Source organism: Dromaius novaehollandiae, chromosome 11, assembly GCF_036370855.1.
Source record: "Dromaius novaehollandiae isolate bDroNov1 chromosome 11, bDroNov1.hap1, whole genome shotgun sequence".
NCBI lineage: Eukaryota > Metazoa > Chordata > Aves > Casuariiformes > Dromaiidae > Dromaius > Dromaius novaehollandiae.
This window is the reverse complement of record NC_088108.1, coordinates 19,220,938-19,247,168: the sequence shown is the minus strand read 5'-3', so window position 1 is coordinate 19,247,168 and position 26,231 is coordinate 19,220,938. Positions and strand designations below refer to the sequence as shown.

Sequence of the window (26,231 nt, the reverse complement as noted above, 5' to 3'; positions counted from 1 at the left end):
ATGCCAGTCACTGCTTTTAAACAAAACAAAAACAAAAAACAAAAAAAACCCTGCAAACACAAAAAAGTACTATGTACCTGCACAGCTATTTATGACTACTAATATTTTAACACAGAGTTACAGAAGGGTCATGAGAACTGTTCACAGAGGATAACGTCGAAGATAGGACTGGAAAGTCACCTCAGTTTTCATATTCTAATTCTTAAACAAGACCACATTAAAATATACCTATATCTATCTATATCTACAAGTATAGCTACAGATGCGTATATGTATAAAATATATATTTATTATATAAAATTAAATATTTTTTCATGTTTTGTTTGATTATAATTTACCTACAAGTTTGTATTTTCTCTTATTCAACTCAATCACTCAGATTCTATAATATGAAAAATATAACTCAGCTATTAAAACCTTATTTCAACCTTGGAAACACATAAAAATGACCACTGAATTGTATTTCAAAAGTCTAATCATAAAGAAGCAACAGAACTCTGACCAATTGAGAGGTTTTCCCTTGAGGTAACTTGTACGGATAATGAATTCTGTACTGGAACAATCTCAGTAGTTACAGACTATTATGTACTAATTACTACCTTTACTGATCTACAGTACACATAATTAATTTCTTCAGAGTAACACTATCATTCTTGACTGGCAAAATACACAACCTAAATTACAAGAGCTAGAAATTAATATGATCCTTTAGGGAGAAGGCATTAACTTGCTTTGTAGAGTTTTGCAATTAGACTATCAAACAAATAGTGAAAAGTCACTGACTTTGATAGCCGCAGGCCAGATATATTGGATATTGGCACATTATAGCAGAAAGTTAGAGGAGGCCCCAAGCATACAATGGTTCTACTTATTTCCACAGCTGTAACATTTTAATCTTTTACTTTTACTTGACATAAAACACTTCTTCATACTATTATATATGTACTTAATGTTCACAAAATTAAACACCAACATAAGCAGTTTTTGAGATCGTATTGCATTAAGCACTACAGGCATCACACTGCTGATGATGGTGCTCTTTTCCCCTATATCCGTAGCCTGCAGTAAATTGTAACATCAGTTAAAGGACAAAAACAAAATATACAAAAAATTGCTGTAGATAAAAACGGAATACAATTTGCTTAAATGCTTTGAAAGATGCTCTATTAAGTTGATTCTTGTCAAAGAACCTAACGCTGAACACTTGTCTCTACATTTTTATTACATTTCACAGAAATACCAACTGCACAAGAAAAAAAATGATAATATATTTTAATTTTACTGAAGCAGTAATGCAAGTTTCCAGAAATGTATAACCAGACTGGATTATTATAATGAGCATAAATTACTGGTCAGGTTGATTAAAATATTTTCCTTACTAGGAGAATACTCACTTATACATTTAATCAAAAGTGCACCCATTTTTTAAATTCTAGAATTCCACCACTATAGTGGGATAATCTAAAGCCATCAACATAAGGCATTCTTAGGTGGTGGTGCATCTGATTATTTTACTGTATATTAACAGAAATTAATGACTTCTTCAAGATCACATTATAGACTCACCATAATGACAAGATGCATTTATTTGATCACTTGGATCTCCTCACTTCGATTCTTAAGAAATATTGCAGGGTTAGTATTACATAAATCAGCTGACTGTTAGTTCAGTTTATTTCACTTCTTTATACTCCACAAATCAGAAAGGATTATTCATAATTAAGAAAATGTTTAACTGATCACACAAAGCTGCTGAAAGTATTAAAAAAGCTAATTTTTTTTAACATGGGAAAAATGTATGCCTCGAGGTCCCACATCTTAACATTACTCAGCTTGTTAGCAACCTACACAGTCACGCATTCATTTCCAAGTGTACCTGATTTGGAATCCCATTTATTTCCTCAAACTGTCTGGGAGACTATAGTCGTCATTTCCATCTGGGAGCACAATTCCAAGTTCAAAAGACACATCTAAGATTTCTACTGGCAATTTGAAGCCCTAAAGTCCATTCAACATAGGCCCTAAAAAGCTATTCAGAACATCTAAATTTGTCTTGAAGAAAACTGGAAAAAAAATCCTTCAAAGTTGTACTGAGACAGTGATAATTAGATGCAAGTTAACTTAGTTCAAACCCTGAGATCTCAAAATCCTGTAAAGCCTGAAAGGGCATACACCCCTTAGTGCTTCTGTTGTTCCCTACAGAACAGATGTTTTCTGTGTGCTCAATAACTGAGCTCAGAACAAATCATGTAGTTTGATTAGTTCTGATTTGAACCTAACTAAACACATTGGACATATTAACTAAGGATCAATTTTAAACGTCTGACAGTAAAACAATGAGTGAAGATTTAACCTTATGCTTACCTTTGAAAGAAAATTTGGATCTAACTATACACAGATAAAATTATTTTACCAAGGAGCATTCCTATTTTTGGTGCTCAGTGATTAAACATTCTTATCTTTTTTAAATAGTTAATTGACACAAGCAATAAATAATTCTCTAACTAATGAAAAGTGTGCTTTGGAGGTGAACTATTATGACACTTATTTTTCCCTATATAAGGTCTCGTTTCCAAAGGTACCACTTTCTTGCAGCTTTGCCTGCCTTCCATGGAAACTGATGGCACTCAGATAATTAGGCAGCATGTAGTTCAGTGACAACCAAGATCAAGATATTTTTGAAGTATCTTAAAACAAAACCATAACAAACAGGAAAAAAGGAAAATGTCATTCTCATTGTCCAAGAAAATCATGAATAGAATTCAGAGATTTAATCAAATTTATGATTGCTGAGATGTTGTTGGAAATACAAAATTTTAGTAAGTGTGCACGTTATCATTTGTTTTGCTTCAGTTACTATATCTATTGGCATTCCAAAATCACATGAAATAGAAGATAACACACTAAGTCATTGCAATAAGCTTTTGGTGATTGTCGGTTTTCTTCCCCTCATCCATATATTTGTTTTGCATGTTGACTGTGCTCTCTTGAGACGATAAAATGCATGTCTATCTGACATTATCTGTCATTGTCATGGAACACATTAGGAGACCATACTGAGAAATGGGACTGAATGGAAAGAGAAATTTGATTGATCCTAGATTATATGCTTGAAACCAGTATTTTGGTGATTAGTGTGCTCTCTGTAGATGTTAAGGCTAAGGAAGAATTGGGAACACTCTTTAATGCTCCTGTTTGCAGACAGAAGTTGCAGAGGAAAGTTTCTTGTTGGATGTAATTACTTGAGCCTGTACTGCTACTAAGTACTATGAGACTCTTCCAACTTCTAGTAGCTTTTAGAGTTTTCCTTAAAACTTTAATTCAAAAAAAAAAAGCAAAAAAAAAAGCAATACTAATTTTCTCTACTATTCAGCTAAATAGGATTTTAATGTGCAGGGCAATATCTAGTCGTATTTTCCAAAATACTAGCTAGTCCATATAAAAACTGGCTGTATGATTATTTACTTCATTTGTGCAAGTGTATGAAAGACTGCCCATAAAGCAGATTTTTTTTTCCCCCAGCAATGATCAGTATAATTCCATCACATCTCTAGAAATGCACCATATTTTCTTTAGAAGCTTTTCAACAAAAATGCTGCACTGCATTTTGGTTATACACCTCCCTCAGCTTTTTGGCAATAGTTGTGAAATATGCTGAAAGATTCATTCACAAGTTTGCTGCTCATAACTTGAATTTCAGAGAAATTCAAATAAACACTAACAATGTAATCTTTATATTTTTAACAGTCTTCCCATCCTTTGTTATAGCATATTATGTTCTACAACTACTAAGTGAGAATAGCTTAAGGAAGAACAGGAAAAGCATCTGCAAGGCTACAACAAAATGAAGCTAGTAAGAGAATTTCTGTTGTTTATAGTTTTATAACTGTGCAACTAGGTCAGGAAGAATTTCCTCTCATAGGAAACTGACAGCTATGTCAACATTTCAAGAGGGTTTTTTTGCAATATTTTTAATGAAGAAGCTTTTTGAGGAATTCAGAAGCATTTCTTCAATTGCTGATGAAAGATTTCAGCTCAAGGCAGAAGCCTGTCATTTTCATTAGGAAGGTATTTATTACATTGTAAATGTTATCTGCTGCTATGGGTTCCTTTCCTTAAGGATTTTCTTGCCTTGCCATTACACGTAAACCAGTGACAAACTACACCTAATTGCAAACTGACTGCAAGGCCATCGAGCCTTTATTTCGTAACATGAACCCAGAATCTATTAAACTTCTATGGAAAAAAAGGTTAAATTACTGCAGATGATGCTTTCGTATTACTGCATGCAATACCTGAACATTTGGAGGAAAAAATGGAAAACATTGTACAACCAGAATACTAATGGTTGAGATTCAGTGACTACTTAAAAAAGCAAGAGCTCCGAGTGAAAGAAGTATTACATAATGAAAAGAACATAGCTGACTGACTTTTCCAAGGGATTTCAAATGGGCACAAGGAAAAAAAAATTATTCAAAAATAGCTCAAAGAAAAATTCTACTCAAGGAATAATTCAGGAAAGTTATGGTACTCTCAGACACCCGGCTTAACCTGAATAAACTTTTTAAATACTGTATTAGTATAAACTGTAGCTCTTATTCCTGAAATTCGGAATACAGCCAGGATACCAGAAATTTCTATGTGCAATAACTTACATGTGAAGTAATAAAATCCTCAAGTAATTTATAGTATGTATATAGTTTATAATATATATGTATGTGCAAGAATATTCTAGCACTTAAGAGAGAAGATTCCCTACGGTTAAAAAACAAAGCATCACATGAAATGTTAATTCTCAAAATCAAACAGTTAAAACAACGTACAAAAAATATTTACAGACATCTCAGAAAACACATTCGATTCCTTTAAAAACTAAATTTTGTTTGCTTATTTAGATCTGGCCTTTGAACATTTGATTCATCTGACTGCATTCACCTTCAGGAAGTGTACATCCCTAAAGTGTGCCGTACTCTAACTGCCTAAGAGATGGAGGAAAGATTTGTGGCTAGATCAGGAATTCATTCTTTCAGTACCTGCTGCTTTTTGGACTATAATTTGTTGGGCTGCCTCATTAGCTCTTGAATAAGTTATTATTGAACCATACTTCAGCAGTACTTGCTACTTTCCAATGCCTGAAACGAATTACTGGTAAATGGCCCACATATTAAATACTGATCGATTGTTCATTATTATTCATGGTTAATCATAAGTCTTGAAGAGGTTGTATGCAGCTGCAGAAGTACTCTAATGCCATCTAAAAACCACAAATAGCTGAGGATGGTATTAAAGTATCAAAATCATAATCAACTGCATTCCATACTTAAGATACAAATATTAATAAATTATCTCCTATTGATATGGAATTAAAGTGTTTGAGAAATTAAGAATTTTATTACCCAAAAACATTAGCAGAAAAGCTATTTACACGACATACTGAACAATCTCACTTAGACTTTACAAAAAGCTCCATCATAAGGTTGTATTCTCACTGTATTGTTCTCTCTAGTACAGCCAAACAACAGACCCATTCTGCATGGAGCTCCAACATAAATCAGAAGAATATTTGATGTCTTCCTATGGTACTATTCAAACAGTTTAAATAATATGCACTCACACATTCAACCCTAAGAAAATTAACTTACATTTGGTTCACAAATGTCAATAAAAGTGCAGTTTATCTTTAACTGTAGAGAATTCTTGTTAGGAAATGCTTCTTAGATTTCATGTAACATGAACCAAAATAATATGGTTTTTTTTTTTTTTTTTTGAAAAGAAGTTTATAATCTTTTTTCATGAGACTTCATATAGTACTCCACTTTAGAAAGAGCTAAAAGCAAAGACCAAGGAGACTTCTGTCTGCCAAATATGCTACAGAAAGAGGTAAGTTTACTCAGTCCGTGCTTTAAGCCAGCCAAGACTCAGTAGACCATGGTAGCACAGTCTTGATTCTAACCTTTTCTGATGGATCAATGAACCACTCTAAAATGGAAGAAGGCTGTGAGGAGAGATGGGCAAAAGCTGTAAGCCCTTGAAGCTCGGGGCAGAATGAACGGAGGGATTGACCACAACTGCTGCAAAGGAATCTGAACTTCTCTCAGCACAGAGGGAACCAGAGGGTACCCTTTGCTCTAGATAAATGGCCGTATCAGCTGAGTGGATCAACCTCCCATGTAACTGTTTGTCCCCAAGTTAATCAAAGAATGCAATTATATGTCTTCCTGAGTTAGCCAGTTAGCTCAGCCCAACATAGAGTACAGAAAATGAAGAACAAACAAAAGAACTTTGAAAAGAACAATGGGCTTAAAATGGTTTCAGCAAACATAATCCTTCCTAGCCATTTGGTACGCCCAGCATGAAGATGAGCATATTATAGAGACCAGTAATAAAACTCACATTTGTATTGTGATTTAAATGTATGTTGTAGTTGCTATACTTCTGTAATATATATTGTTGATATACTTCTACTGTGATTTAAGTGCATTGCTGTATCACTCTGCTAAATCAAAATTTCATGTAACTTCCAGTAACTTCAAACAGGTAGCTTTCGTATTATACATTAAACCCTCCACCTATGGAATATCTAAAAGATCCTGACAACTTGAAATTCCTGCAGCTAGGTATTTTAATGCAGATGGGCATGATTTTAGGATTAAAATTTGAATATTTATTAGAATCTGGCTTGAAACACATTCACATCTGCCTGCAAAGTACAGATTTGAGATGTACTCTTATAAAGCCTTTTTTGTCAGGTTCCTTAGCGTTCAAGAACAGGCCACAAAATCAGGGAGGGGTAATTCTTGTAATAAATGACTATGCTTATAAAATACACATTGTAAGACATCTCCCCACTATAAAACCATTCTGTGAATTCTACAGTATTGCATAAACCATAAAGACAGCTAGCATTACACAGAGTTTTAAAACTAATGGAAGCAGGATACAAAGTAAAAGAAGAACGTACCTTTCATTTGTGTTCCAAAGGTGAGTGCTAATTTTGCAAACATATCTGGGCTTTCAAATTTATCTTCTCTAGCTTTTACCCAAAAGCTGCATTCCGTTATTTCGTGAGGCTCAACCTGAAACAAAAATTCATTTTTGAAGTTAATAACTAGTATGTCCAATAACCAAATTAAAATCAATGCTATTAGACTGTTGTAATAATTGCACTGAATTAAGTTTGGGAATTAAAAGCATTCTTACTAATAAACTGTTTAAGGCACTTAAACACAAATGGTGCCATGGCACATGAGATTTAACCCGTGGAGCGGTAGCAAAGTCATCAGAAGTAGCAAATGATCAACACGGCTGGGTTTGCCATCTTTCCATCTCAGTCCTGCACCATTTTGGGTGCAAGAATCAGAAAAATTGGTTCACATGGGTGTTATTTCAATTCATCTTAAAAATGTTCTTTTAAAGATGCTTCCTAAGGAAAATACAGTCAGACTATCTCCTATCTTCACAATGATTTTATCAGATTAACTTAATACCTTCAAGTAAACCTGTGCAACTTTCTCTAAAACACACCAGTGTAAAAAGGGGTAAAGTTATCCAATACCAACAGAACAGAGATTTTTGGCAAGGCAAGTTTCATAATCAGAGAATACTTTTTTACGTCAACTGGCATAACTGAAAAACTTAGACAAACTTTAAGAACAGAGATTTTTCTTCAAGTCTGAAAGAGAAGTAGCTGATTGAAACAACTGTTCAGATTTTAGTTAGGTGTGCGTGTATATAAATGTCAGACCATCTTAGAAAAAAATAAAAAATGTAGTTACCTGCAGAAGAGGTAGCTGCTACCTGAAGTGTTTTTAAAAGTGGAGGCAGAAAGAAGAGATACAGCTTTTAGCCCAAGGAAAGCAAAGATTACAGGAGGATGTGGGATTATAGCATGCCCTAATTAGCTGCATTGAATTCATGGTATCCAGCAGCTATTAATCTGAGTTCATCCTTTGTTTCATATGTTTGATAGGTTCTTCTTGTGCACCATGACTGAAAAATTAAAGAGCAATAGACCTAACAATATTAAGGTAGAACAAAGTTGCCTATGAATTTCACCAACATAAACCTCACTATAAAATTACAGTCGCACATCCAGGGCTGATTCAGCCACTGTTTCTTAAATCTTAAGGACTACAGAACTCTTCTCACAACGAGGGACTATTACCATGGAGGCTTTTGTTAACTGCACCCTGACTCACTATCAGTTTCTTGAAGTAGTCAATGAGGGGGTCCAAAATGGAATTTCAAACATTCTGGCATTTGATATTTTTGTTGCTGCTTGCTCTTCCCTTTGACAGCAGCCAGGGAGAGGATGCTGGAAGACCCATCACACAAGTTTTACATGAAACTTTTTCCAAGTGTCAGCAAAAAAGTGCCTTAATGCTTTGCATAATCAATAGACTATCCAGATGTTTCTCCTAGTAGAAATTTAAGACTTTAAGAACAATTACTTGTACTAGGAGGTGCTTTTATAGCCTCTATGGTGTGAGAGAGTTCACTGTTTCTTGCTCATCCTTGTGATGAATACTGGACTACGTTCTCCTGCTAAGGCAGAAGTGTTGGTTGCATTTCTCCTTTTTTCCTCCCCTTCTTTTTATGGTGTATAAAGATTGCTTTCTCAAATTACTTGAAATTCACTGATCCTGTTCCCAAAAAAGAAAATCTCAGGGAGTAAAGTAGGTGAAGAATGTTTTCTCAGATTACTTCAGCTTTTTCTTGCCTGGGTGGATTTTTATTTATTTATTTATTTTTAAAGTTCAGCTGTATAAACCTATAACACAAAGAATTATGTGTGATGGTCAGAAATTACCAGTGATTCCCAGAAGATTCTGAGAACATTTGCTTTTCCCAAAAGCTTACAATTTAGACAATACTGTTCAGTTTGATTTCTCTTTAATATTTTCCATTTCAAAATGGCAAAATATATCATCTTCTATGCTCTCTTTGTAGTTTTGCTGTATTCATGATAATTTCAAGACAGGCAAACAGTAATATTATCTCTTCGCACAAACTTTATCTTCTAATAACCTTACATTACTACAGTTCATCACCCTAGAAAACAGATCACAGAGTTAAAATAATTAGAGTTTATTAACATAAAACCAGTGAAATCAAAGGGAAGTGTAGTAGCCTTTCCTTAATTCCCAGTAGAAAGAAATTTCATTGCAGTTAATGTCAGTACTACCTCATCTGGTATTTCTCCTAATGACTGTACAGATATAAAGGTTTAACCTTTAATATTTTTCAACAAGTTTTCCAAACAGACTTGATAACGTAATTGCAACTGGGTTTGGAACTGCCCTAGCTTTCTCTCGATTACCTTCTAGATAGTTCCCAAAGTTTTTTCTTCACCACTGATGTGCACCATGATTACTTAAAGATTGTATGAGGAATACTAATCTTTCTTGCTCTGCCTAAAGAATGGCATACCTTATTTGCAAATGATATGTCAATATGGACATTTAAGAGACTAAATTATTAGGTCTTTTTAAAACATTAAGTCTTTAGGAAGAATTAACATCTTAGATATGAGAAATAATTTTATATTTAATATCATTTATGTGCATAGTTTCCATTTTTCAAATGCACCAAGCAGTAAAATACATAGAGATTTAAGTATTTTATTTGATACCAGCTTTTTAAAAAAATAAAAAAAAGAAAGCAGACTGCAATAGAAACTGAAAGCTGATTTTACTCCTCAGGAATGATTCAGAGTATCTATTTTATGTTTTCAAAATGTGCTCCTATTCCAGTTTTTAAGTGTTTTCAATCATTGTTTACAAGTTTGGAACACTGGTCAAATGCCAATAAAAACTTTGAAATTAAAGAACTATTTAAATTCAAGCTGACATGCAGGAAATTTGTCAATTTGTACTTATACGCCTTATCATGATCTTATTGAAACACACAGGTCCTCCACCTTTCACCATATGGTCACTGTTTTACTCTGTAGCCACTTCACCACACCAGCTGCAGACAAGACATTTTTAAAACCTAACTTAATGCAACACCAACTATGAAGAGTTACAACTAAATCCACTAAATTAAGCAATAAGAATTTTATTCCTAAAATGACTGTTCCTTAGTGATGATCTAAATAGACTTCATTCTTTTTCAGAATGTGGAAGAACTTTGGCACTGTTCCCAGACTACTTAAGCCAAGTATCCATCTGTAGTTACTTTCTATTATCATACACAGTGTTCAGATCTACACTTTATACATTACTTCTGTAAACATACTAATATAATTCATTTCAATGAAATTGGCTGCAGCAATAAATATATACTATAAATTAAAAACTTATTTATGAAAATACTAGCCAAATCAAATACATAAAAGTGGCAAAATGTAAATCTGTGATGAAACCTATACTCCTTAAGAAGAAAAGAACATCTACGCAAAAAAACAGCAAACTCGTACAAGCGATTAACATCAAAATTCAGCAACCAAAGAAAGTAAGAGAAGCTAACTGACATAATACCCCAAGAACATTTTTAAAAGGCTAGGCAGAAAGGCATTCTTCAGGCATTAGAGCTCCATTTCAAAAGGAAAAAAAGAGAAAAAAAAAAGTCAAGAAAACTATATAGTAGAAGCTATAAAGAGAGTAATCTTCTAAATGTAAAGATAACACAGACATTCAACGGTAAAATATTTTCAACAGGCAAAATGAACACATTTCACAGGAAGTGAAATCACCTACACTGCTTTTAATTCAAGAAAAGCTCAGCATTAAAAAAGTTAAACTTTTGAAGATGAATCATTACAGTAGAAAGGATTACAAAATTGTATAATTCAAATGATTCTAAGTTATCCTACTAGATGAACTACAATCCCTTCCCCTGCAAAAACCCTCGATTCCATAACTAGATAATGCCATATTCCTCAAAGAAAGAAATAAGCATCTTTATTTCCACTATGAAAACTCATATATTCTTGCTTCTCTTTAATAATACGACTACACTATTTAAAACAGCCCAGATGACTTTTCTAAAAAAGCTAGTAGCTTGGCATGGCAGGCAGGCAGTTCAAGGTATTTTGTACAGACATGTGAAGAAAACAGGAGGACTGTATGACTCCTTTTAAATTCAGAAGCATAAAAATTAACCTGTATTTTTGAAGAACACTTCAGTATTCCAGAAATCTACTGAGACTTACATCCAAATAAAAAACTCCCCACCAATTTCATTTTACTGCAGTCTCTCCAGTTTCTTATAACATCACCTTGATCTACAATTCTCTATGATGGACATGAAATTTCCAACATTGCCATTAATGTACTGTAGCACTAACAGTATTCTGCTGGTGCTGCCTGAGTCATAAGAGCCTGTTAGTAGTCATTAGCCTTCGGGGATACACTAACATATTCATGAATGTTTTAAAACAAATATGTCACTGTGAGGAGACCCGGGTATTTAATAAAACATTGCCCTTGTGAAGACAGGATTTAAACAAGTAAACTTAATCTTGATGTTTCTGGAACAAAGACACTTGAAAAGTAATCATGTTTTAACATACAACGTCCCTCCCTTTAAATCACAAATAGATAACCCATGAATTACTGAATCAAAGAGGAGGAAATCACATGGATGAAGTGATTCACTTCTAGTGAGGATAACAGAGCTACCCACAACATTGAAGCTTGTTAACTAAAAGTAAAGATTTATATCTTTTTCTCTGAGATACTCTTAATTCCTCCTCCCACAACAAAGAAGGAAAGTTATCATTTAACCTCACATGCAGAATAGTTTATCTGACACGAGAATTGCAGACCGAGAAAGATAAAGCAAATAGTTGCATGTTCATCTTAACGTGCAGTTAAAATTAATACACTTAAATCACAATTAACTATCTGGAATGTCCCTCTACTTAAACATTTTGAAAATCTGTTTTTTAACTATTACTGCTAGATACATTTTCAGACTATTTTGGCACAGGTCAAAATTCAGTAGCAAAATAATAAAGGTGATAAAGTATATACTTTAATTCTTCTTTACCAGAAGGTTGACAACCCATGCATTTCCACAGTTTTTTAAATAGTTATAGAACTATCTCAATCTTCTAGATTCCTCTTTTCCAAAGTTAGTGGGATTAATCATTCATACTACCACTCTTATTTGGTAACCCAAGTAAAGAGCCATTTCACTATTCAATACTTCAGAATTTACAGAGGAACAAAAACTTAAGCTTAATTTTTGTTTAGAAACACTCTTAAGATGATTTATGCAAAAATGTGAGAGAACAGTCTAGTTTCTCTCCCAATGGTAAACCTCTGTCATGACTTGTTCTTAAAAAGTTTTGCTTGAAGTAGTAATGGTACATATTCAGAAAAGAAGAATTTACGATGCATAGCAATTTACCTTGAATCAGCTAGAAAACTCCATAAGGAAAACTAGAACTATTTCCAAACACAGTCCAGCACTTTTGCCATAACACCATCCATTTTACAAATATTATTAAAACTGAAATTCCATTATGTCTGACAACAGAGATCAACTGCCTAAGAACTGGGTGGACATATGATTCTGTGTCCTAACAATATTGTGAAGAGAGTCTACAAAGGACTCTTCTGGGTATCCAGTGATGTGATTCATTTCAATCCCTTCATATTCAAAATATGTAGGATGTCCAACCAGAAGCAGCATCTGGCACACTGTGTCTGCCAGCTCTATGCAGGACAACATCATAACATCCAAATATCTATAAAGATGCACATCTACATCCATATGCATTTCCCACAGGTTTACTGGATGTGAAACAGTGTGGAAAAAAAAAAAAACAAAAAAAACTTGTTCTGTTTCAGACTGACATTCAAACTGACACTCGTTCCTCAGTTGTTCCACATGAAATTGCAGCTTAAGGTCAACAAAGACCTCAGCCACTTGTACCCACCTTGTAGCCACTTAAGAGCTTAATTTCATCAACATTTTGATTTTACTGAGTTCTTGGTACTGCTACATTCTTGAGATAGAATTTGGTTTTCAAAGAAAGTGACAGTCACTGACCAGCAGTACGAAGCTTTACTACTATGACAAACAAGTACTGGACATTCATCCAAACTACAGGGAAATCCTAGAGACCAAAGCAGACAGTATGCAATATATAAAGGACCTTCTTTGATTTGACTTGATGATTGTGGGGATGTAAGCATTTTTTCCACACCAAACCCCAATACACCTATCACATTTTCTAGCATGAACCTGCTGAGCTCGAATTGTCTTTAAGATGCATTGGTCTAGTCTTGATGATATAGAAAATTTCCTCAAAAAAATTACTTCAAGATTCACTTAGCCTACGCTAAAACGCAGCATTCATGTAAATAACTCAACCCTCTAAATAAAAAGTAGTAATTTGATTTATTAAGTACACATTTTAACCATTTAATAACTCAAACCTTTCTAAATAAAACATTTTTGCCTCTGAAGAGCTCAGTTGGAAAGTCAAATATCATCTACAGTTGAAAACGTGTACAACTCAATTCAATATGAAGAGAGCCAAAATTCTGACAGCTGTTAGCTACAGGTATCCCCAGGAAAGTCACACAGTGTTACAGGCTCTTGGCAACATTAAACACTCGGAGATTCTCCCACGTACAATGAGGTATCTTTGAAAACTAATAGCAGCTGCAGCACAACCACTGCACCAGAAATGTTCTGGATAATGGATGGGATGAATTCCACAAACTTTAAACACCATTTAAAACCATGTTACTTCCTTCTCCCTCGAAAACCTCTTTTTAATGAGCAGGGGGAAAAACAAGCATCATAGTACCTTTGACCAGTTGATTCTTTTCATAGAGACTTCTGGCTTATACTTTTTCTTCTCCTTCATTCCATGTGGTAATGCTGGTATCACTGGAAGGGGAGGAAAAGCAGGAGCACCTCGAAGAGATGGTGGCATTGGAGGCCCACACAAAGGTGGAGGAGGAGGAGGAGGAGGAGCCGCTCCAGCAGGTAACAAAGGAGGTGGAGGTGGTGGCGGAGGTGGTGGCGGTGGTGGCACCATCTCACTTGGCAAGGGTGGAGGTGGTGGTGGCGCTTCTGTCAGTTGACCTGTCAGGCCTGGAGCCTGATGTGTAGGAGTATTTTTCACCTGGAAAAAGAAGGAAGTTACATATAAAGTTGAACTAACTAGGCTGCCTCATAGCCAACTGTACCTCAAGAAAGTAACCAAACACAGCAATCCCCTTATTTAAATGAGAAACATTAACAATAGCTCACCCTACATACCATAAAACTGCCAAATAAACTAAATAACCCAGCATTTCAATCAAAACATGTTGCTTCCATTTTAAAGAAAACTTAATAATGGTACTAACATTTAAGTGAACAGTATAGCATTTTATTTCTTACCATTGTGGAAAACATTTTCCCCATTCGGGGTATCTTGGTAAGCTGGGGCACCAAAGATGGTAATAACAATGATGAACGTTAATAATATTAATCATTAATCTGGTGGAAAATTTTCCATAGAAATCACTGAAGGAGGTTTTGCAGTGTAAGAAGTTACAGGGCTACAGTTGTTCATAACTATCCTGACGTCTTGTTTGGGGGGGGGGGGGGGGGGCGGGAATCACGTTTTTATCTGTCGGCTGTTGTTTCTGCGCTGGTATGAAGGAAGAACAACTGCAACATCCATTCCAGCAAGTTGCAAAGGGAACAATGAACAGAAACAGCAGTATATTAAACCATCAGAATTGTTTCGCATGATCCTAGCCTAGATTACCAAATTCTCACAGAATTTTGTCCTCCAAAGTATCTGTTAGAAAGTAGCAGCAGGAACCATGCACGAACTACCACACAATGAGTTTATATTCTAATTTCTTTACAGTCTAACTGATCTTTTTTCGCAAAATCATTGTCATATAGGCTGTTCATTTAATCCGATTTGCATACTCTTCCCCTAGGCAATTATATACTGTTTCTAGTTTTCTGTCAAATGAAAAAAAAAAAAAAGAAATCAAGCTGAGAAAAATCTGAACACACCTAAAATTAAATACCACATTTTAAGTTAGTTGAGTAGTTGAGAATGGAAATTGGGAGTATAACACCAGGGAAGAGAGAAAAAAAAAAAGAAAAAAAAACCCGAAAAAAAGCATAGATACTAAAAAGTTTATGCATATCAGTTTTAATTGTAGCAATATCATGAATGAGCTGTAACGTCTTGATAATCTGAATTAGAAGCACAAATATCAGTATAAATGGACTAATAATTGATGAGACTAAAAATAAATTCTTGGCTTTGCACAAGGCATGTGTTTTTTTGGCCCACAAACTGAGTAAGTTGTAATGGAGCAATTGGGGGAGAACTCAACAAGATAGGCTGTCAAAACTTAGCGCAACACAGTCTTGTAGAGATTTGTAACAAATACTAAAATTGGTGTGAATGAAGTATGGACAGAAACATCTGTGAGTGAAAGCATCGTAAGAAGCAACAGACCACAGATTACCAGAATGGCTTATATTCTTTACAAGAAGGACACAACCAACAGCAATCTAACTGTTAAATACCAAGTAACACATTTTTATTAAGATGAGAAGGCCAGTATTCTGATAAGGCCAAAGAACAGATAACTTGCCAGCACAAGAACCCCTCTCTGACAGCAGGAGGACGGTGGCCAGGTTATAGCATAGCATGTGCCACTCCTGTTCCTGATATCCAACAGGAATTGGGACCACAGGCATAAAGATACCCATGACAAAGGCAGGCAATCAGCGGCAACCTTGCCTAGCATTCAAGCAGAATGAAGTAAGCCAGACTGAGGCAAAAAAATCAGACCATAATAATTGTTCATTCCTAAAAGGTGTAAAAGACCTGTCCAAAATCCAATTCATTGTCATCAAACAATAGGAACCCAAGCAATGTTGTGAGGGGTCAACAGGCAGCACTGCTTGTTCTCTGTACCTCACAAGCGAACCTGGACAGAGCACTTGCATGCACAGCTTTGGCGCTGCTCAGTGAAATCTACACAAAAATGAATGCGAGTAAAATCTGTTTTGTTCAAAGTATCACCTTCTCCTTACACGAGGTCCTGCACTGTGTTTTGGTGTACTAATTTTCTACAGTCTCATAGGTAAATGTAGTATTTTAGTGAAAGCTACAGTCTGAGATCCAGAGTTCCAAAAAATGGATGTTACCAGCCTTCATTTGCATGCATAGTCTGAAAAGTGTGTATATTACACATAAACAGTTATTTCCACCTTTGCAATTAACATAAAAAGCCTTCTGAAACAAAAGTCTTCTGCAAAACATACAGAAGTAATATTAGGACATCAACAATTATTTTGAGAAAAAAATATGCTAGATTCAAACTTTTTATAGCCTAAGGAAATTTTATCCTCAATAAAGCAAACATCTATGACAGGTGTTGAACATACTACTATTTGAAAAACTGCTACCTCCATTAACTATGTCTAGTGTTTTACGCTGGTTTAAAAATAAATCAATACAACTCTCATATACATTTCAAATTCTGCAGAGACCGTACTCTCAAGGGTACCTTCTTTTCAATTCAAAGAAAAGTAGTTCTCAGCTGTGAAACTTACTGGATTTAGTTTTATTACCTGCGTTTGTAGCTGTTTGATTTCTGTTTCAAGCTCTTTGATTTTCTCCTCTCGTTTCTGAAGTTCAGCCTGTGCCTCCTGTCGAGCTGTGAACTCTTCATCAAACTGTAACGATTAACAACCATAGAAGTATTCATCCCTTTATAGCCACACTAGATATTATACTTTCAGGAAGTCTTTAAACAAACAGCACAACTAGAACAATAAATGCATTTTTAGCTTTTAAAAAAATTCTGCATTTTTCCAGTAGGTATTTTTCTAGTACTGCATAAAATTTTTCATCAGTATGTTATGACACAAAACCATACAAAATGGCATACAAAATAAGTACATTTAACTTTTTTTTTTTTTTTTTTTTTTTTTTTTTTTTTTAAATAGAACATTGCAGACTTCTCAAACTCCACTGGAGTATATGCTTCATGGAAAGAGCTTACATCTGAAGAGAGATGTCTGCAGCTTCATCAGTATCATCCATAAAGTTACATAGGAAAGGAAGTATCCAAAGTAGTCAGTCATCACTTCAGTCTTGCTGCCCCCATATAAAATGGAAACATCCAGTTTATAATATTTAAATATGATTGTGAAAACTTTGTCTTACATTTTCATCTTGCTACTGTTTGCTATCATTAAGAGATTATTATCATTCTTCAAAGGCTGCTATTAATCATTCTCCTTCAGGACATGACAGCTTTTCATTGGGAAGAACACGAGTTGACTGCCACTAGCAAAGCACATTATGGTAAAGAGCTCTGCCCCGGAAACAACACAACAACTTGCTTTACTTAAAGCTTAGACACCAATAACCCCTATTAAAATGGCATCCATATTTAACACTAAAGAGAGAAAAGCTAATGACTTCAATCAACCCTTTATTTGAAATTTGTAATCAGGCTTTTTAGACCAGATTGGTGAACATCAAAACTTTGAATGCTTTTTGTACATAACACCATGGTATATGAACTTCAGTAATATTGCAGTTAATATAGTGCATTCAGCATTTCATATTCTTAGACAGGGTACGATGAACTGAGATTACAAGTTATCTAAGCAACCTGAGGAAGCACACTGTATCCAGACATTTTAAGCACAAACACCAACACTGATGAAGCAGAAGGACAAGTATCGATCACTTCAGAAACACTCCCAAAAAACAATTTACTACAAGAAAAAAACTAAACTGGAATTCTTCCTAAAGAAATAATTTTAAAGGTCTAACCTGTTTCTGGTAACAAAATTTCCCATGACTGAAATCAAACTTAGTTACCATGCTCCTAACATAAAAAACTGGTGCAGAATGACAGAACTGTTAGCAAAACATGCCCCAGAATGCACTGTAAGATTCCTAAACATGTGACTAATAAGGAAATAACTTTTTTTTTTTTTTTTTAAATGAGGGAAAGTAATTTATCACAGGCACATTATAAGGAAATAAATCACTATTTTATGTTAGCGTCTCTCTCTGTGCCTAAGACTCCATGATTTTTCAAAAACGTAACAACTCTGCTTTTAGATAAGTTCCTTTCAGTTCTATACTAGAGGTAGATGAAAAGTTATGAACCTTTTCCCCAAGTTCTCTTATACTTTAGATATTTAACTAAGACTAAAATATATCAGGAGAATATAAAATAGCAGCAAGTGGAATTTTTCTCATCAATTATCTACAACAGAGGAATAAAACAACTCAGGATATTTACAACTAACATTACTCATCAGCTTTTGAATTCAGAGCAAGCTTAAATCTGAGCCTTGCACAAGATTAAAAAACAGCTATTAACTGTTGAAGAACATCCTGTCTGTGAGATTCACTGTTTCCCAGCTCTCTCTCAGCTTCTACTGCAAAACAAATCTATAATGTTCTTGTCAGGTTTCTATCCCCCTAACTTAAAATATCGGTGATATAGCACTTACCTTTTTGGAAAATTCTGCTGCTTTTTTTTCACTTTCTTCTACCTTAGCTTTGTCCACACACGCATCTAAAGTTAAATAATTACCACACAAGTCATGTAAAACATATCACACCTCTGAGGTCCCTTCCAACCTGAATTACCCTATGATCCTCTGACATAAAAGCAACAAATGAAAGAAAGTGAATTTAAATCACAAAGTACTTGCATTACTTTCTCTGCTTAACTATAATATTCAGTTAGTTTGAAATCTGAATACTGTTTTTTAAAAAAATCATATATTTTATTTATTTATTTTGAACAGACTGGTCTTTAGTATACTACAGAAGTGCAATTTCACGATATGTATAATCTATACTGCTGGCAACTATCAAACAGTGCAGTACTACTGTGTCTCATAAATTATGCATTCTTGTCATCACCCTGATTAATAATTAGGCAACCACAATGAACTAATAGGCTGATCTGACCAAACAGTTGGTGAGTTATTTCTTGTATTGATCGGCAAAATCATTAAATATAAAAGAGTGCTGAGAACACATGACCAGGAAGGTTGAAGACAAATCCTCATAGAGAAGTTCTGTTCACTCTCTAATAGATTAGAGTTTGCATGTGATGATTTTTGCCCCTCTCTTTTACATGAACTTACTATTACATAAAAGATGAAAAATACAGTTTAATACTAGTATGAAGTGATAGCTTCTTCAGGGTTTTTAAATCATAAAGCCCCCCTTTAACATAAGAAATCCAAAAAGAAGCATTTTTTTATTCCAAAAAAATTATTTTGTAGGCTTCTAAAAGAAAATATGGGCAGACTGTAAGGCAGATTTCTTCACTGAACAGTGAAGAACAGCCATTTCTACTGACTTTTCATGGAGTGCAAAACTCAAAACATTTTAAGTGAGGCAAGCATGATTAACTGCATATTATAAATAGGAACTAGCATAGAGAGACAAACCAGCTATTCCTAAAACTAGTAGGTCAGTGGAAACTGAAGTAAGATCAAGCAATCAGGTTCATAACTGAGTGACAGAATGCAGGTAGGTACTTTTTTCGATTTTTTCGAAAGTTAACCTGTACAACAATCATCTTTTCTTATTGTCACATCGCCAAAACTATTTTCCTAAATGAAGATATTTTCAAACAATAACTACTTCCCCATATGAAGTATTTATTCCAGGGATGGCACTGTATTTCAAGAAAGCAGTCAATTCCACCAATCAAAAAACCAACCCAAAATAAAACAAAAACCCCACACTTCTAAATGCTGATAACTGTCATTTGCCTGATGGTATGATACTTATTCATCTGCTTCTTCCCCAAACAGCAAGTGAATCCACAGTCCCCTAATGCTTCAACTCATTAGTCTACCTTACTAAGCAACCTTAAATACTTAGTTGCGGAAAATATTCTGAGAATTAAACACAAAAATTATAAATACATTAACAATTAATGCTAACCTAAATCTTAAGATTTGTAACAGTCCAGAAATTAATAAAATGTTGAACAAGCGATTTTTAGTTATTAAGATAAGACTCAGATAGAAGTCAAGAAAAAGCTGGAGGAGTAAGCCTCACCTATGCCATTTTTTAAAGGCTGGAGAGCTGGATTTGGCAATATATTTGTAACTTATACGAACACTTCCAGCAAATTGAGAAAATTCACACAGCCAGTGTAAATTTATGCAGAAGTGCACAAAGAAAAAAAAATAGCAAAGAACAAGGTAAAGTTGATTGTAGCATACAAACCAATAAGGTGACTAAGATCCACATCCAGTCTTCCTCTACATTTAAAATCTGGGTCCATGCCACTGCAGTGCAATATTATCTGTGAAACGCATTCTTCTATTATCTTGTAATACTGAGGTCTGACAAAGAATACATTTTACAAGATAATCAGAACATGAATAACAACACATGGGGGAAAAAGGCCAACTATAACTCCTGATATATGAATTACAATTGCCAGTAAAAGGCTCCAATCAAAAGCCTTATTCGTATGTTGGCTAATAAAACGTCATTGTCAGTTTCTCAAAGGGATATCTGGAAAAATTGAGAACTCCATGAAATATAGTATATTTTAGTTTATATTTTACTTTTAGTTTACACCTCGACAGACAATAAGCAATAAAACAGACAACTTATTAAATATTATCAGCATACGTTGCAGCAATTCTTTAGCAGATTCTCAATACGCTGAATTCAATTCCACTATCCAATTACTTACCAAATTAGTTAATCAATAACTTAATTGTTTGATATACATCTCTATACTACATCAGGAATCTCTAAGATTACAGGATTCTGTACTCAAAATTATCAGCTCTTACCAGCACAAAGTACTACATCTCAATTTCACATAGCATAAACTTCTCAGAGTAGAAAGCTCTGAGAGATAAACTGATGATATTCCAAACTTCCAGATTTAAAAAAAAAGTTACAAAAACATTGAAGATTTCTCTGGTTTTATTTCTCATCTTAATTTCTTCATCTCATCCATCAATCATTTTTATCATCCCTTTATGACAAAGCACTTCTTTTAAAACAAGACTTCGTATGCAGTACTTTTACACTGTTAAAGATACTATTCTTCTCCTTCTCCCTATTCCAAAATCAAAAAAAAGAGAGTTGATTCTTACCGAACATAATAATCATTCCTGATCAGAAGGAAATGTTGGAGAATTGACAGAAAGTAGTTTTCAGAAGATGTATCTTTCAACATATTATACAACAGATGATATACTTCATTAATATCAGTGCAAATATTGTCAAGGAAATGCACAATGATTTAAAAAGTTCCCTATATGAGCATTCATATAATTAATGTAAAACCCTTTAACATCCTGAAGTACTACTCTTATTAGTAAATACCCTTTTCCAGCAACAATTATCCATGGAACCAGTGTTTTGCACTCATGTAACTTCAAATTTACTGCCTCCTCACATCTACAGAAGGCATGCATCTTGAAAAATTGTTCTGAATTAGTTTTCAAACTTGTCATTTTTCTTTAAATTCAAGTGTAATTTTACATCTTTATGTATTCTAAACCAAGAAAGTATTTAGTTTTATAAATGGTATTTATGAAAAATTAATTCAGTTTCTAATGACTTGCATTTAACAGAAAGCTATCAGTATTGATACTAACTTTCTAACTAAATTTCTAATAAAAAACATGTGGAATGAAATCTGCTTGTGAAGATCCTTAAGAAGATATGTAATTTTGACAATCAGCTGCGTGTAGGGAAGGCTACCTTAAGTTTTAAAAAATTATTAATCAATACATTAGAACACCATTTCACATTTCTATAAAGGATATTCCATTTCAGCTCTGATATCACTGAGACGATGTGACAGCTCAATTAAGTCTTCTTCTTTGTTTTCATCAAACACTTTCAACTGAATATCAAGCTCTTCATTTTCCTTATCTTTCAAGTCCTATTTTTCAAGGCACAGCGTATCTTAATTTTCCATTTTTTTCTTAAAGCAACAATTTCCCCCCCCTTCAAAGATTACATAATTACAAAATACAATACATTAACCTTTTGAGCAGAAAATATACATTTAAGAAGAATTAAGTTGTAGCTCACAGTCTGATTTTTTTAAAAATACTACTGCACAGCTGATAAAAAGTAAGGCAAAAATATCAGCCAATATAGCAGGCATAGGCTGTAGAAGAAACACAAAACCTAACAGAGTTTAGTTGTCTTAATAGAAAATAGTGGGCAATTCAGTCTTGTCAAAGTCAGTTCTTAAAAACAAAAAACAAACCCCCCCCCCCCAAAAAACAGAAGAATATTTCTAGACATGAAGGAAAACAAGCTAAAGAAGGCTAAAGAAGTATAAATGAGGGATGCTTACAACCTCTGTTATTAGAAGTTAATCTAGACCATAGCGTAAAAACATTGGTAGTGCACTCTCAGAAATATTTACACAAGAAGTAAAAACCAAAACAATTTGGTATTTGGAGGTGGGGAAAAAAAATGTGTTCCTTATAAGAAATACAGAACAATTTCTCCAATACAACTAAGAGGCAAGTTTAGCTTCCTACTGGGCACATCACACAAAAAGCATCACAAGCTCAAAAGCCATTAGTGTGAGTGCACTCCATGCTTTAAATGAAAATTGGCAGGAACTGGACATGCGTAACTGGATGCTAATCATATTCTGAAAAAAGTGGAACTCATACTGATGCTAATGTTTGAAAGCCAGAGAAGCATACTCTGTATTTCGACAGAGAAAGAGACCAACAATTAGGGATCCTCTTCCCGAATCTTTCTTATTCCAGAAACTCTCGCTCACTTACAAATTTCTTGAAGTTTCCCCTAAGCACAGATAAGAGCATAAGAAGTCTTAAAATGCTTTATCATTAAGAAAATTGCTTTGTAATGCAAAAAAACCTCCTCTACCTTGTACATCCATTCCCTGCAGAATTAATGATCTGAGCTCAATGTATATGTTATAATTAACAGTACATTAAGAATAAACAAACAGCAAGATGGCACTGGCTATTTTTAAACTGATGTTACAGCTTTTATGAAATATTAAAGAATTAACCTTGCTAGCTAGAGATAGAATTTCAACGCAATAGCTCTTCATAATTTTTTAGAAATAAGATTTTGTTATCATTTAATCTTAATTACTTTTAAACTCAAGTATCTGGATGTTAGTACATTCTATTAATTTTTCTGTCATGAATCATTACAGTTCAGTTTATTGCACCTCCATCTACCCTCCCCCCCCCCCCCAAATTCTTAAGTTTTGGAAATATTTAGTGATTGTAAAAAGACTAACTTGCAGTAAGTAAAAAAAAACAAGAAAGACTAAAAGAGGTCTTTAAGTTTTCAGATATTCTGCAGCAAATAAAACCTATATATCTTTTATAGCAAATAAAACCAGACCATATTAAGGTTTCTACATCATATAAAACTTGAAGCTTCATGAATATACCCTAAGAAAACTTGACACACGCACAAATCAGTAACAGTTTCAAACTTGAATGTGCTAAAAACTAGGTTTTTATTCTTGACAAATATTGATGATGCAAAAGCCGGTATCTTAAAAGTTAAACTACGTCAGACAAACTGCTCAGTAGCTTAACTATATATATTCTTGTTGCAGTCATCAAAATAGTTTCTTGGTTAAGAGGTATTTAAAAAACCCTACCCTTGCAATGACACTCCTAAGCCATTATACTTTCTGCCAAATTTGATAACTATCCCGATTCAATTTCTAATACATACTGAACTTGTTCCAAACTGCCATTCTGGTCTACACAATTAATGTAAGCCTAAATCACCCTTTTCACTACACTTTTACAGCACACACAAACTAATATCGCTACATTTCAAAACATTAGCACATCTTAACTGCTAGTTGAAAGTAACAAAATTATGCGCTGCTATGCAGAACAAAAGTAGATTTGGACTGATAGTCCTTTCTAGCTCTGACATCCCCAGGCCCCAACTTTTCACCAGCGTTGCTTTCAACAAGACAGTTTGGTTATTTTCAACAACTACACATAGTTAATTGTGATCAATTCCTACATACAGACACACTACTTACAGGCAATATTTTTTTCAGCCCACAACGTAAAAACTCATTTCTCAAGTGTATCCTGAAATCAAGATCTTCTGGAGATGTAACAAGGGCATTGATGAACTGCATACAGGCTACCTATAATCAGAAATAAAGGCAAAAACTTTCATTAAGAACAGAATGAAAATAAATACTTAATTGTCTTTGACCATTTCTGTTTACTCAAATTATAAGAACAGATGTCAAGAATCTGGACACTGCCATAAAATAACAACAAAACTTCAAGACACGAGTAAAACTACAGCTCCATCTATTGTCACAACTACAAAAGAGACAATAGCATGTTGATCGCATAAGCCTCTGAATGGTACGCGTAGGTATTACAACGCAAACAAACAGAAATAATTACAGTGGTACAAAATTTATTATGTTTTATATATATATAACATCTGGCTTCAGTTAGTATAAGCAACATCAAATACTGTTCTGTTTTAGTATTGTGAGTGCTTCCGCAGTTTCAAAATTGTATCACCTGTAAAGGACCAAGCTTTATTTCAGAAAGTTATTCCCACACTATATTTCCACACTTCTACTCATTCTCCTCCTCCTCAGTGTTCCCCAAGTGGAATACAACTTGTTTTTGCGTTAATTGGAGATTTAAAAAAAAAGAGTTAACAAAATTAAAAACACCAGGTGTGCACCTCCTACTCCTGCATAGCATTTCAGCAAAACGCCTTAAGTCTCAGGCTACTGGCTAATGTTTGAACAGCTGCGTGTTTTAATTGATTTATTTTAAAACAGGCAAACAACAGCAAAATGCCAAAAGTGCTGAGACATATTAACAGACTACAATGGGACTTCAGGGAAATACCCAGTTTGGTAAAAGATGTTAACTGCAAATAGAAGTAGTGGGGTGGGGCAGGGGGAATCTATAGCTGCTGGACAAAAAAAAATAAGTGAGATTAAAACGCCCTTCCAGTTTTAATTACATTCACTATTTAGTTCTAATGGAACACCTTAAGGAGTCTTAAATTTCTATCAAAACTCACTTTGAAAGGCACTGCCTTTATATTGCTGCATCTTCAGATAATGTAGTATCATCACGCTTGCTTGAATGACTCTTGTTATGTTGCTACTGTGACATGACTTAACAAGGCAAAGTACATGTCCAATCAGAAATTAATAGAGAGAAGAGGTGCCATCTGCTATGATTGTTTTTGCCAGAAGAGACTCTAGCTTAATGGCTTGTGCTAATACATTACAAGTAAAGAAGGTTTTTGTCAGAAACAAGTTAATGAGTCTTGCAATTGTGCCTTTATTCAAGTGTAAGTATTTTTTATCAAGGGGATCATATAGTAGGAGAAGACTTCAAAATGAATTTCCTTTGCAATAGCATTAGTAGGACAAATACCAGTATTCATATGTAACAATATTAATTTAAGACATAATGCTTAGGTGCATTACAAATTATCAAAATAAAGGCAGTCAATCACTTCAGTTCAAGATGCTTTCAAAAACAGCATACAAAGATTTATCATAAGCAGAAAGAAATATGGATCTCAAGTTTCCTCTAAGCTGGATTTTCAGAAATTCCAGTATTAATGGCCTCTGTTTTTTGTCAAACATTTCCACTTACATTTCAATATTCATCCTGTTAGCATTAACAAATAATTTTCTTATTTATGAGACAGCAATTTAAAAACACTGGAAGAAATTTTGCAAGTATGCTTTATAACTTGTCTAATTCTCTGCTCATAAACAATAGAAATAAATTCAGTCTTCACTGACTACTATAACTGAGTCATATGTGTGTTTCTCCACATTATAAGCTAGAAGAACTTTCATGACATTCGTATTGAAGAGTTCTAAGTTGCAAACTTCCATGTAATCCATGTTTATTATTACATTTCTATATAAATACTAGGGGCTGAGATTTTCAAAACTGACAAATTTCAAAGCAGAAAACAAACGTTATTTTGCAGAAATTGCAACTGAATTGATTCTTAGAAAAAAATGCTACCTAAATTCCTACAGCACTGCTTCAAAGCACATCACAAGAATGTAATTTATAGAAACTTGCACCTTAACAATACAAACTTTGACTATAAGAACTATATCCTGAAAACAAAGCAAGTCAAAGTCATTCTTCAATAGGATATTCAGACACTTTGTCTCTATACAAACTTATAATATAACATATGGCTCATGACACACGATGTGACACTTTACACA

The 26,231-nt window shown here is 34.1% G+C and overlaps 1 protein-coding gene across 4 annotated transcripts in view; it reads right to left on the bottom strand.

Moving 5' to 3' along the window:
* DIAPH2 (diaphanous related formin 2) overlaps window positions 1–26,231 on the bottom strand; it is a 291,784-nt gene that overhangs the window by 208,899 nt on the left and 56,654 nt on the right. For all 4 annotated transcript variants that reach the window (XM_064518290.1, XM_064518291.1, XM_064518292.1 and 1 more), the window contains 8 exons: window positions 24,027–24,137; window positions 21,781–21,899; window positions 21,103–21,219; window positions 20,213–20,331; window positions 18,469–18,533; window positions 16,561–16,665; window positions 13,769–14,089; window positions 6,962–7,076 (listed from right to left, as the gene is read on the bottom strand). In XM_064518290.1, the coding sequence (XP_064374360.1) occupies window positions 6,962–7,076; window positions 13,769–14,089; window positions 16,561–16,665; window positions 18,469–18,533; window positions 20,213–20,331; window positions 21,103–21,219; window positions 21,781–21,899; window positions 24,027–24,137 (1,072 nt within the window). The remainder of the gene's footprint in view (window positions 1–6,961; window positions 7,077–13,768; window positions 14,090–16,560; window positions 16,666–18,468; window positions 18,534–20,212; window positions 20,332–21,102; window positions 21,220–21,780; window positions 21,900–24,026; window positions 24,138–26,231) is intronic.